A 13,709-nucleotide genomic window follows, 5' to 3' on the forward strand; every position below is an offset into this window, starting at 1 on the left:
GGAAGGGTCGTTATGTAAACAGTAGAGGCTGATGACCCTGACCTGGACGTGAACCAACGACCCTCTGCACACAGGTTAGGGAGAAGATTGGAAGGGTCGTTATGTAAACAGTAGAGGCTGATGACCCTGACCTGGACGTGAACCAACGACCCTCTGCACACAGGTTAGGGAGAGGAATAGGAGGCCTATAGAAAAAAACCTACTGGTATCCTTGTCATGGTGTCATAATTCCTTGACCTTTTCTATTATATGGAATTTGATCAGACAATCACTGTATATTTTGTAGGAAACAAACTGCTGTGTGTATGAAGCCTGGGTGATCATGATGTAGTCCACCTTTGAGTCTGCCGTCGAAGTTCGGGTTGGTGGCCACTTTGAGTCCGGGGTGGGGCATCAGGAAGCAGGAGATGTTGGTGAAGCAGGAGTGGATGTGTTTACGAACGTTCTGCAGCTCCTCGTGCTGGTTCTCAGAGATCTAGAACACAGAACCACAGACACGTACAACCACAGACACACGCGACCACATACCAACCACAGACACACACAACCACAGACACACACGACCACATACCAACCACAGACACACAGAACCACAGACACACACAGAACCACAGACACGTACAACCACAGACACGTACAAGCCCAGACCAACCACAAACAGACACCAACCACAGACACACACAACCACAGACACACACAACCACAGACACACACACACACACACACACACACACAGCCACAGACAACCACAGACACACACACACACACAGCCACAGACGTGCATCGCCACAACCACAGACACACACACACACACACACAGCCACAGACACAACCACAGACCGACATCAGAAAGACACAGATACAACCACAGACACAGACAAACACAGACAGAGACACAAACACAAACACAGTTGGTAACAGTGTTGTTACTACTGATGCCGAGGTTGTGAGTTCCATTCCTGCAGGGGGATCACAGGGATCTGTACCTTTCCTTGGATGAAATCGTCTGCTTATAATAATAATAATATTATTACAGCTTACATGATGATGTAGAATAAATAGCATCCCTTTTAGTTTCAATGAATCACAAACTGTTAATATAACTGTTGTTGTTGTTATTGTTGTTGATATCTTTAGATGAACCACGATAATCCTCTGTGACCTCTGACCTTGAGCCTCTTCTCCAGGAACTTCATGCCTCCTTCCTGTCCGTAGCCAAACTCGTAAGGGAAACTCCAATCCCGGACTAGAAATATCATGGACTGAAACGACACACAGGTTCACTAAATTACCACGCAGTAAGGAAGTAAAACAGCATGAGCTGATGTACAGTACCCCCAAAAAAGCTATGTAGAGGTGCTAGCTAATAGAGAGTAAAGTGTATAAAAATAAACAAGGTGCAGTAGCAAGGCAAGTTTGTGACAGCAAGACGCTACTAAAGTAGAGAGGATGTTCAGAAAGTGTTCACACCTCTTGGCTTTTTCAACAAAAACAATGATTCAATTGAGATTGTGTCACTGGCCTACACACTATACCCCATAATGTCAAAGTGGAATTATATTTTTAAGAAAATGTTTACACATGAATTAAAAAGGAAAAGCTGAAATGTCTTGAGTCAATAAGTATTCAACCCCTTTGTTATGGTAAACCTAAATACGCTCAGGACTAAAACTGTTCTTCACAAGTTGCATGTTGCATGGCTACTTGGAAACAAGTAGCATGTTGCATGTGTGCAATAATAGTGTTTAACATGATTTTTGAATGACTATCTCATCTCTGTTCCCCACTGCTCAGTTTGGTCTCATCTCTGTTCCCCACTGCTCAGTTTGGTCTCATCTCTGTACCCCACTGCTCAGTTTGGGGACAATTCCTTCGACCTCATGGCTTGGTATTTGCTCTGACATGCACTGTCAACTGTGGGACCTTTATATAGACAGGTGTGCGCCTTTCCAAATCATGTCCAATCAATTGAATTTACCACAAGTGGACTCCAATAAAGTTGTAGAAACACCTCAAGGATGATCAATGGAAAACAGGATGCACCTGAGCTCAATTTAGAGTCTCATAGGAAAGGGTCTGAATACTTATGTAATTCTGTTTTTTATTTTTTAATACATTTGCAAACATTTCTCAAAACCTGTTTTTGTTTTTGCACTATAAATTAGATATTTCCATATTTCATTTTCAATAAATTAGAAAAGGTTCAAAAAATATGTTTTAACTTTGTCATGTACAGTTGAAGTCGGAAGTTTACATACACCTTAGCCAAATACATTTAAACTCAGTTTTTCACAATTCCTGACATTTAATCTTAGTAAAAATTCCCTGTCTTAGGTCAGTTAGGATCACCACTTTATTTTAAGAATGTGAAATGTCAGAATAATAGTAGAGAGAATGATTTATTTCAGCTTTTATTTCTTTCATCACATTCCCAGTGGGACAGAAGTTTACATACACTCAATTAGTATTTGGTAGCATTGCCTTTAAGTTGTTTAACTTGGGTCAAACGTTTCAGGTAGCCTTCCACAAGCTTCCCACAATAAGTTAGGTGAATTTTGGCCCATTCCTCCTGACAGAGCTTGTGTAACTGAGTCAGGTTTGTAGGCCTCCGTGCTCACATACATTTTTTCAGTTCTACCCACACATTTTCTATAGGATTGAGGTCAGGGCTTTGTGATGGCCACTCCAATACCTTGACTTTGTTGTCCTTAAGCCATTTTGCCACAACGTTGGAAGTATGCTTGGGGTCATTGTCCATTTGGAAGACCCATTTGCGACCAAGCTTTAACTTCCTGACAGATGTCTTGAGATGTTGCTTCAATATATCCACATAATTTTCCATCCCCATGATGCCATCTATTTTGTGAAGTGCACCAGTCCCTCCTGCAGCAAAGCACCCCCACAACATGATGCTGCCACCCCTGTGCTTCACGGTTGGGATGGTGTTCTTCGGCTTGCAAGCCTCCCCCTTTTTCCTCCAAACATAACAATGGTCATTATTGCCAAACAGTTCTATTTTTGTTTCATCAGACCAAAGGACATTTCTCCAATAAGTACGATCTTTGTCCCCATGTGCAGTTGCAAACCATAGTCTGGCATATTTATGGCGGTTTTGGAGCAGTGGCTTCTTCCTTGCTGAGATGCCTTTCAGGTTATGTCGATATAGGACTCATTTTACTGTGGATATAGATACTTTTGTGCCTGTTTCCTCCAGCATCTTCACAAGGTCCTTTGCTGTTGTTCTGGGATTGATTTGCACTTTTCGCACCAAAGTACGTTCATCTCTAGGAGACAGAACGTGTCTCCGTCCTGAGCGGTTTGACGGCTGCGTGGTCCCATGGTGTTTATACTTGCGTACATTTGTTTGTACAGATGAACGTGGTACCTTCAGGCGTTTGGAAATTGCTCCCAACGATGAACCAGACTTGTGGAGGCCTACAATTTTTTTTCTGAGGTCTTGGCTGATTTCTTTTGATTTTCCCATGATGTCAAGCAAAGAGGCACTGAGTTTGAAGGTAGGCCTTGAAATACATCCACAGGAACACCTCCAATTGACTCAAATGATGTCAATTAGCCTATCAGAAGCTTCTAAAGCCATGACATCATTTTCTGGAATTTTCCAAGCTGTTTAAAGGCACATTCAACTTAGTGTATGTAAACTTCTGACCCACTGGAATTGTGATACACTGAATTATAAGTGAAATAATCTGTCAGTTAACAATTGTTGGAAAAATGACTTGTGTCATGCACAAAGTAGATGTCCTAACCGACTTGCCAAAACTACAATTTGTTAACAAGAAAAACGAGTTTTAATGACTCCAACCTAAGTGTATGTAAACTTCCGACTACAACTGTAGATGGATGAGAGAAAAAAACAACAATTTAATCCATTTTGAATTCAGGCTGTAACACAACATAATGCGGAATAAGCAAAGGGGTATGAAAACTTTCTGTAAATAGTTCCTGCTCTGGTAAACTGAATACTTTTTTTAATGTAACTAGGCAAGTCAGTTAATAAGAATGACGGCCTAGGAACAGTGGGTTATCTGCCTTGTTCAGGGGCAGAACAACAGATTTTTACTTTGTCGGCTCAGGGATTCAATCTAGCAACCTTTTGGTTACTGGCCCAACGCTCTAACCACTAGTCTACCTGCTGCTCCAATTAGCCTTGTTAAACCAGCCTTCTTGTGTAAGCTCATATTCTGTTTCACAGCATTCAGTCTGGTTCATAGAGGTAGATAGAGGGCATTTCTTTGCATCTGTGTGATAATGGCTTCTGTGACAGCATGGGCCGCGCCATTAGGGGAATTCTCAATTTGAAAGTAGTCAATTTCTTCTTCTACTACTTGTATGAGTCAGTAAACAAAGTGAAAAGGTGCCTACTGCCACATGGATTGTGTTGTCTGAACAGGTATAAATCCAAGGTTGGTGATTTATTTCATCCTGCAGTTATGGAATGTTTGCGCAGGAGTTACATTCATTGGCTGATCCCTCCCGATGTGATTCTTTCTTAATCCATAGAAAGTCCCACACAGTTTATTACTTCAAACTGGTGAAAGTTTTCAATGGCGTTGCCCGTGCTAAAACAGGCTTTGGGGCACTAGATCTGTCTATCTAAGTCTATGGTCCGGTTGCACAAGGCTAGAACGGAATAACAGGAAGGTAAATGTCCTACCTGGAATGGTTTAAGGAACGTCTCCTCCATGGCTAGTCTGCCATACTCAGTGAAGAGCTACAAACAGGAAAAAATTCAACATCGATCACAATCAGGAATTTAAAGTAAAGTGAATTTATTGAACATGTTAGGAGAAACAGTTCATTTCTGGGGGTGGGGGGGGGGTCATCATCTATCTGAACGTCTCGACAGTAAAAGACCTCAGTGATACTGCAGATGATGTCATCAACCCGTCTACCGTACCTGTAAGTGTTGAAGATCATCTTCCTGGACATTCTGGGAGATGTTGTACACCTGGGAAATATAACATATAATAATAATAATAATATAACATAAAAGTGTTTGAAAGTTATTACATTTTCTACATTTAAAAAAAAAAAAAAAGTATTTTTTGTTGCCACAAAGGTCATCCTGGATAGCAGAGAAGATCTTACCCTCGTCAAGGTCTCTAAGCAATTTCATTATTTCTGTTGAAATCCAGTGGGGTTATTAAGGCAGGAGGAGGTATTGTACCTGCATGGAGCTGATCATAGTGCTTAGTGCGAACACAGTGGCTGAATCCCTCAACGTCGATTGGCTGTCGAACGTGCCCTGGGTATCCATCAGTAGAACTGCCACCTGAGGAACGAGCCGGAAGTCTTCATTCAAACACTGTTCATGTTGTTACAGTTTCACTAAAGCTCGTGAGGAATTCATAAAGGGATATTCTTTAAGAATAAATTGGTGTGTACAGGTAACTGACAGAATAAAGAACAGGCACGCACACACACACACACACACACACACACACACACACACACACACACACCTTGGTATAGATTCTACAAGTGTCTCGAACTCTACAGGAAGGATGTGACACCATTCTTCCATTAAAAATTCAAACGTATATAGTATACATATTGTTGTCATGCTCATCAAACCATTCAGTAACCACTCGTGCCGTGAGGATGGGGGCGTTTGTCGTCCTGAAAGAGACCACTCCCATCTGGATAGAAACGATTCCCCATAGGTTGAAGGTGATCACTCTGTGTAGGCCTATTTATTGGTGTTTACCAATAAATAGGACCTTAACCTTAACCATGCCAGGTAAATGCAAACCCCCGCACCATAACAGAGCCACCAGAACCCTCATTTACTCCGGGGTTTCCTTTATTTTGGCAGTTACCTCTACATGTAATACAACCGTCTGTATGATACATTTACATGATGAAAAAACATCTGTAAAAAAATACAATCACAGATTGGGCCTTTAAATGTAGTCGTCATACAGAATCTACCCATAGGGCTCTGGTCTAATGTAGTGCACTATGCTCTGGTCTAATGTAGTGCACTACGCTCTGGTCTAATGTAGTGCACTACATAGGGAATAGGGCTCTGGTCTAATGTAGTGCACTACGCTCTGGTCTAATGTAGTGCACTACGCTCTGGTCTAAAGTAGTGCACTACGCTCTGGTCTAAAGTAGTGCACTACATAGGGAATAGGGCTCTGGTCTAATGTAGTGCACTATGCTCTGGTCTAAAGTAGTGCACTATGCTCTGGTCTAAAGTAGTGCACTACGCTCCGGTCTAATGTAGTGCACTACGCTCTGGTCTAAAGTAGTGCACTACGCTCTGGTCTAATGTAGTGCACTACATAGGGAATAGGGCTCTGGTCTAAAGTAGTGCACTACATAGGGAATAGGGCTCTGATCAAAAGTAGGACATGATGTAGAGAATAGGGTGCCATTTGGTACGCAAGCAAACAGTGACAACAGGTCAAAGGTCAGGCTCTGGTACCTTGCGTCCATCTGGCTTGTCCACCAGAAAGACTTCGCTCCAGATCTGAATCCCTGTGGTCTCTCTCTCAGATCCACCTCTCCAGGAGAACCCAGTCAGAGGCTCCTCTGCCTCCCCCAGCCACTCCTCAGACGCCTGGGGTGTATGGACACAGATATAGCCCAGCATGAGTCAATACATAGATACAGGCCAGTCAATGATATATATATATATATACAGGTGAGTGAATTCAGAGACAAAATGCAGGAAAAGACGGCACAGTTAAAATGCTTCTGGGAATGCACCAATACTCCCTAACCTAAATCACACATCATCCGATAATCTTCATCATCACATTATGTCACTGCAAGATGCTGATGGAACGTTTACAGAATGCTGAGAGAATGGGTCCTAACCGGGTCAAAGGGACATGAACCCATGCCAGTCATGACATCACTGTGTTCGCTGAACAATAATACCACTTCCTGCATCACCCGCTCACACTGGGTCTGGAGCTTAGAACCACTATCTCACAAACACGTGACCACCCAAAAGTCTTAGCCAGCTGCACCACCCAAAATGCTGCTGCTACTCTCTGTTTATCTTATATGCATAGTCACTTTAACTATACATTCATGTACATACTACCTCAATTGGCCTGACCAACCAGTGCTCCCGCACATTGGCTAACCGGGCTCTCTGCATTGTGTCCCACCACCCACCAACCCCTCTTTTACGCTACTGCTACTCTCTGTTCATCATATATGCATAGTCACTTTAACCATATCTACATGTACATACTACCTCAATCAGCCTGACTAACCAGTATATAGCCTCGCTACTTTTATAGCCTCGCTACTGTATATAGCCTGTCTACTGTTATATAGCCTCTCTAATGTTATATAGCCTCTCTACTGTTTTATAGCCTCTCTACTGTTATAGCCTCTCTACTGTTATATAGCCTCTCTACTGTATATAGCCTCTCTACTGTTATAGCCTCTCTACTGTTATAGCCTCTCTACTGTATATAACCTCTCTACTGTATATAGCCTCTCTACTGTATATAACCTCTCTACTGTATATAGCCTCTCTACTGTATATAGCCTCTCTACTGTATATAGCCTCTCTACTGTTATAGCCTCTCTACTGTTATATAGCCTCTCTACTGTTATAGCCTCTCTACTGTATGTAGCCTCTCTACTGTATATAGCCTCTCTACTGTTATAGCCTCTCTACTGTATGTAGCCTCTCTACTGTATATAGCCTCTCTACTGTATATAGCCTCTCTACTGTATATAACCTCTCTACTGTATATAACCTCTCTACTGTATATAGCCTCTCTACTGTATATAGCCTCTACTGTTTTATAGCCTCTCTACTGTATGTAGCCTATCTACTGTATATAGCCTCTCTACTGTATATAGCCTCTACTGTTTTTCACTGTCTTTTTACTGTTGTTTTATTTCTTTATTTACCTATTGTTCACCTAATACCTTTTTTGCACTATTGGTTAGAGCCTGTAATTAAGCATTTCACTGTTGTATTCGGCGCACGTGACAAATACACTTTCATTTGATTCGATAATTTGGCAGCGTGGGTGGAGACATTTCAACCTGGAGTGAGGTTACCAATCCCCATCCTTTACACAAGCATGACCTTTGAACTCACCTGGCTGTACATGTAACGCAGCATGAAGTCCATGAGGAAGGACTTGCCCTTACGGAAAGCCCCGGCCACAGATATGGCCACCACTTCCCTGTCCTGGACCTCTTCGGCCAATAGGATCCGGCTCAGCGCCGCCTCGTCCAGCTCGAAGGTGTGGTCGTCCTTGACAACCAGCACCTGGATGGGCCGCGCACTTCCATCAGGCTCCTCCTCCTCCGAGCTCCAGTCGTAGGTGGCTTTGTCTGTGAAGGACCCTGTCACATGATGGGGGATGTCACATGATGGGGGATGTCACATGATGGGGGATGTCACATGATGGGGGAGGGAATGTAAACATTTACATTTACATTTTAGACATTTAGCAGACGCTCTTATCCAGAGCGACTTACAGTAGTGAATGCATACATTCCATACATTTTTTTTTTCTTCTTCTTCTCCGTAAAAATGAAAGAATATTGCACATCCTCGTTTGTAACGTTCCCAAGTGCAGCTGAAATGGCTGTCTATTCCCCGTATAGGGCACAACTCTTGACCAGAGCCCTACTGTATGTGGGGCCATTTAGGATGCTCTGGTCAGCTGTTGTGTTCTGTCACTCCCTGATCTGTTTCACCTGTCTTTGTGATTGTCTCCACCCCCCTCCAGGTGTCGCACATCTTCCCCCATTATCCCCTGTGTATTTATACCTGTGTTCTCTGTTTGTCAGTTGCTAGTTCGTCTTGTTTGTCAAGTCAACCAGCGGTTTTCGTCTCAACGCCTGCTGCTTCCCAGTCTCGCTTTTTCCTCGCCCTCCTGGTTTTTGACCCTTGCCAATCCTGTCTCTGAGCCCGCTTGCCTGACCACTCTGCCTGAACCCGAGCCTGCCTGCCGTCCTGTACCTTTGCCTCTGTTGCCGTAATAAACACTGTTACTTCGACACAGTCTGCATCTGGGTCTTACCTTCAAACCTGATACCTATCACTTGCACAGAGGAGAGAGAGAAGCCTTCAAACCTGATAGTGCCCTATAGGAAATAGGATGCCATTTCTGACATAACTGCACACTCTATAACACCCCCAGTTATCGAATGACCAATCAACATGAGGCACCCGATGCCTTCCTCTGAGGTATAGGGGAAATGGAGAGACACTTTGTATCCTGTAAACAGAGAAAGAATAAGCTGCAAAGAGGATGCCATCAAAGCGTACAAAATTGATCATTTGATACTTTACAGACATAGTCTAATTTTATTTTAACTGATTTACAGCAGGAAACTCAACCCAAACAATACACCATTCACAGTATACTGTGTGCGAATGTAATTAAAATACGGAAATGACCACTTTTAGTAATGACAGGCCGTGTTAGAGGCTTGTTAATACCATAATAGCTGTCTATCTGGTGGTTAACACATCGATATCATCTCATCCCATATAGGCTGTTTCCCAAAAGGCACCCTCTTCCTTACATCGTGCACTATATTTGACGAGAGCCCCATGTGCCTTGGTCACTAGTAGTGCACTACAGAGGGAATATAGTGCTATTTGGGATGCAACTCATGTGCATTTGGACTGGCAGAGAGAGAGAGAGAGAGAGAGAGAGAGAGAGAGAGAGAGAAGCTTTGCTTTCCGGGAAGGCAGTGACTCAGTCTGCCTACAATCTGCCTGCCTCTCCATAGTCTCCAGAGGCCCGCCTCTCCAGTCTCCAATCTGCCTGCCTCTCCACAGTCTCCAATCTACCTGCCTCTCCAAACTCCAATCTGCCTGCCTCTCCACAGTCTCCAATCTGCCTGCCTCTCCAGTCTCCAATCTGCCTGCCTCTCCAGTCTCCAATCTACCTGCCTCTCCACAGTCTCCAAACTGCCTGCCTCTCCACAGTCTCCAAACTGCCTGCCTCTCCACAGTCTCCAATCTGCCTGCCTCTCCACAGTCTCCAATCTACCTGCCTCTCCACAGTCTCCAATCTACCTGCCTCTCCACAGTCTCCAATCTGCCTGCCTCTCCACAGTCTCCAATCTGCCTGCCTCTCCACAGTCTCCAATCTGTCTGCCTCTCCACAGTCTCCAATCTACCTGCCTCTCCACAGTCTCCAAACTGCCTGCCTCTCCACAGTCTCCAATCTGCCTGCCTCTCCACAGTCTCCAATCTGCCTGCCTCTCCACAGTCTCCAAACTGCCTGCCTCTCCACAGTCTCCAATCTACCTGCCTCTCCACAGTCTCCAATCTGCCTGCCTCTCCACAGTCTCCAATCTACCTGCCTCTCCACAGTCTCCAATCTACCTGCCTCTCCACAGTCTCCAATCTACCTGCCTTTCCACAGTCTCCAATCTGCCTGCCTCTCCACAGTCTCCAGAGGCCTGGTGGTTGTGTAGGCTGCAAAATCCTAGCTAGTCTAGTGTACTAACAGGGAGAAGACTGAGGGACATAGAGTCACGGTATGGTGTTGGTGGCTGTCTATCGGTGTGTATGGTTGACAATAGCCAATATTTCATCATGTTCCTTCCTGGAAGTAATGTCTTGGGTTAGCATGAACAGGTTAGCTTGCTGCTAACACAGAGAAGGATTGATAGATAGATTATTGTCAGAGAGAGAGGACGTGTTCTAAGGATATCATCACCCACAACTACTCCAAGCTCGAATTCTGCATTTGTAAAATCAGATGACGTAAGAGATGAGAGATTTTGTATGACATAACAAACATAGCAATGCTTATCCCAAATGGCACCCTATTCCCTATAAAGTGCACTACGTTACATACTAGCCCTATTGGATCCTGGTCAAAGGTAGTGCACTACATAGGGAATAGGGTGCCATTTGGGACGGAACCCAAGTCACATTAAGCCAAAACTGACTAATACTTTAGGTGGGAAGGGAAGGGACTGTTTTGGAGCATTAAAATTAATGAAGGGTGCAGAATACAGTTAATAATTTAAACAGTTTTATCCTCCGATGTTTCTCAGGTCTGGACTAGACTCAGGCATGTATTTATTCTCACTAACAAAAGGCCATAGCGACGATGCCTGTCCGAAATTAACAGATAAACTTGTTCTCTCCACATAAATGTTATTTTTAACATTTATTTAACCTTTATTTAGCTAGTCAAGTCAGTTAAGAATAAATTCTTATTTACAATGACGGCCTACCCCGGCCAAATCCTAACCCGGACAACGCTGGGCCAACTGTACGCCGCCCTGTGGGACTCCCAATCACGGCCGGTTGTGATACAGCCTGGAATCAAACCAGGGTCTGTAGTGACTCCTCTAGCACTGAGATGCAGTGCCTTAGACCGCTGAACCAGGGTCTGTAGTGACACCTCTAGTACTGAGATACAGTGCCTTAGACCGCTGAACCAGGTTCTGTACTGACACCTCTAGCACTGAGATGCAGTGCATTAGACCGCTGCGCCATTCTGGAACCCAATGCTACATCCCAAATCCTTATTCCCTATGTAGTGCACTACTTTTGACCAGGGACCCTATTCCCTATGTAGTGCACTACTTTTGACCAGGGACCCTATTCCCTATGTAGTCCATTACTTTCGACCAGGGCCCACATTGAAATAGGTTGCCATTTGGGCCCTTGTCCATGGTCAAAAGAAGTGCACCACATAGGGAATAGGGTCCCTGGTCAAAAGTAGTGCACTACATTACATACTAGCCCTATGGACCCTGGTCAAAAGTAGCACACTACATAGGGAACAGGGTGCCATTTGGGATACAAACCTAGCCTCCAGACTAGCTGCTCCTTGTTCCTCCTGCTCCAGAGCAGCTTCAGACATCAGTAGATCCAGAGTCTAGGTCTACTCTATGGTACATGTAACTAGGTCAATGCTTATTGTTGCTCAGTTCTCTTTGATATTAACCAATAGCATTTCATACCACCCTATATGGTTTCAAACCCAGCCTTCTTAGCTATCATAATATGCTACATTATGCCTGACAGCTCTTAGTCTGTCTAACGACGATGGTTATAACAAGCTCGTTTTAACTATGTGATAACAGACCCAAAATGATATGGCACAATTGGTGTTTATCAAACAGATATGAGAAAAACACCAAAGGAAAAACAAAGAGATACATGTCGATAGCTGTGAGTGAAATGTAAAAATTCAGGACGATGTAATCTGTTTTCTTCAGGTCCACCCATAACCCTCTATAGCTTATAGCATCGCCTTGCCAGGTATTTCATTATCCAATACTGGTTCATTCTAGAGTTGTGTTTGTACTGTTGTCTTTCGTTATTCTATACCAGAATGATTCCAAAGGCTGCGTGGATCGGGGTGCTTAGACAGACGCTGCACTGGCCTGTAGAGTGAATATAGTAGGCGCTTGGCTTGGGTTTATATTAGTTTATCAGTGGGGCTTGGTTGGGTCTGGTCCAGCCTAGCGTTTCTGCTGTGGTTCAGAATTGAATAGATATATAATAACGATTTGTTCTGACAACAACATGCAAATATGACAACGACTGCTACATCATGATTCATGCACAAACATCCCCTTCAGCTGCATTGCTGAGACTCTCCGTAGCCTAGTGAAGCCCTTATTATGCGGTCTACAGACGACCAATTTAGTTGTCTTCGTAATTATGAACCACTCACCCCAGCTGTCTCTGTCTTTACGGTTTCTCGCCATGGTGTTCCTTTCTGTTGACTGTACGTGCATTCCTAAACGGCTGTCATGTAGACACCGGAGCAATTGAAGAACCTATTAAATCCGACACCGAGGAGAATGCTCATAAAAGGGAGGATGCTGAAGCTGACCGGAGTTGGGTGTGCAGTATTTCTATCCGCCGCCAGTAGGTGCTGTTTCAATGGTTGTTGTTTTTTATTGGGGGGACGTTATAAAGATACTGCTAACTTTGTTATTTAAAAAAACAAATATATATATATTTAATTATATATATATAAAGGGCACAATTCGTATATATATATACCTCTGCTGCAGAGGATCAGCTCATTAGATTTATCAGCCTCAGAAATTGCAGGCCAATAAATGCTTCACAGAGTTCAAGTAACAGACACATGTCAACATCAACTGTTCAGAGGAGACTGCATGAATCAGGTCTAAATTGTCGAATTGCTGCAAAGAAACCACTACTAAAGGACACCAATAAAAAGAAGAGACTTGCTTGGGCCAAGAAATATGAGCCATGGACATTAGACCGGTGGAAATCTGTCCTTTGGTCTGGAGTCCAAATTTGAGATTTTTGGTTCCAACCGCTGTGTCTTTGTGAGATGCGGTGTGTGTGAACAGATGATCTCCGCATGTGTATTTCCCACCGTGAAGCATGGAGGAGGAGGAGTTATGGTGTGGGGGTGCTTTGCTGGTGACATTGTCTGGGATTTATTTAGAATTCAAGGCACACTTAACCAGCATGGCTACCACAGCATTCTGCAGCAATTCCATCTAGTTTGCCCTTAGTGGGACTATCATTTGTTTTTCAACAGGACAATAACCCAACACACCTCCAGGCTGTGTAAGGGCTATTTGACCAAGAAGGAGAGTGATGGAGTGCTGCATCAGATGACCTGGCCTCCACAATCACCCGACCTCAACCCAATTGAGATGGTTTGGGATGAGTTGGACTGAATGAGTAGGTGTTCTAAAACTTTTGACCGATAGTGTATGTATATATTTTT

General features: G+C 43.7%; 1 protein-coding gene across 2 annotated transcripts in view; it reads right to left on the reverse strand.

Moving 5' to 3' along the window:
* The window catches only part of atl1 (atlastin GTPase 1), a 39,645-nt gene extending 26,773 nt beyond the window's left edge, over nucleotides 1-12,872 (reverse strand). For both annotated transcript variants that reach the window (XM_029730911.1, XM_029730910.1), the window contains exons 1-8: nucleotides 12,669-12,872; nucleotides 8,099-8,349; nucleotides 6,452-6,586; nucleotides 5,189-5,293; nucleotides 4,919-4,969; nucleotides 4,676-4,732; nucleotides 1,170-1,262; nucleotides 337-475 (exon numbers count right to left, since the gene is read on the reverse strand). In XM_029730911.1, coding sequence (XP_029586771.1) covers nucleotides 337-475; nucleotides 1,170-1,262; nucleotides 4,676-4,732; nucleotides 4,919-4,969; nucleotides 5,189-5,293; nucleotides 6,452-6,586; nucleotides 8,099-8,349; nucleotides 12,669-12,732 — 895 coding nt within the window. In that variant the 5' untranslated portion in view covers nucleotides 12,733-12,872. The remainder of the gene's footprint in view (nucleotides 1-336; nucleotides 476-1,169; nucleotides 1,263-4,675; nucleotides 4,733-4,918; nucleotides 4,970-5,188; nucleotides 5,294-6,451; nucleotides 6,587-8,098; nucleotides 8,350-12,668) is intronic.
* Nucleotides 12,873-13,709: the final 837 nt, after the last annotated feature.

The sequence above is a fragment of the Salmo trutta genome, chromosome 33, assembly GCF_901001165.1.
Source record: "Salmo trutta chromosome 33, fSalTru1.1, whole genome shotgun sequence".
NCBI classification, from domain to species: Eukaryota; Metazoa; Chordata; class Actinopteri; order Salmoniformes; family Salmonidae; genus Salmo; species Salmo trutta.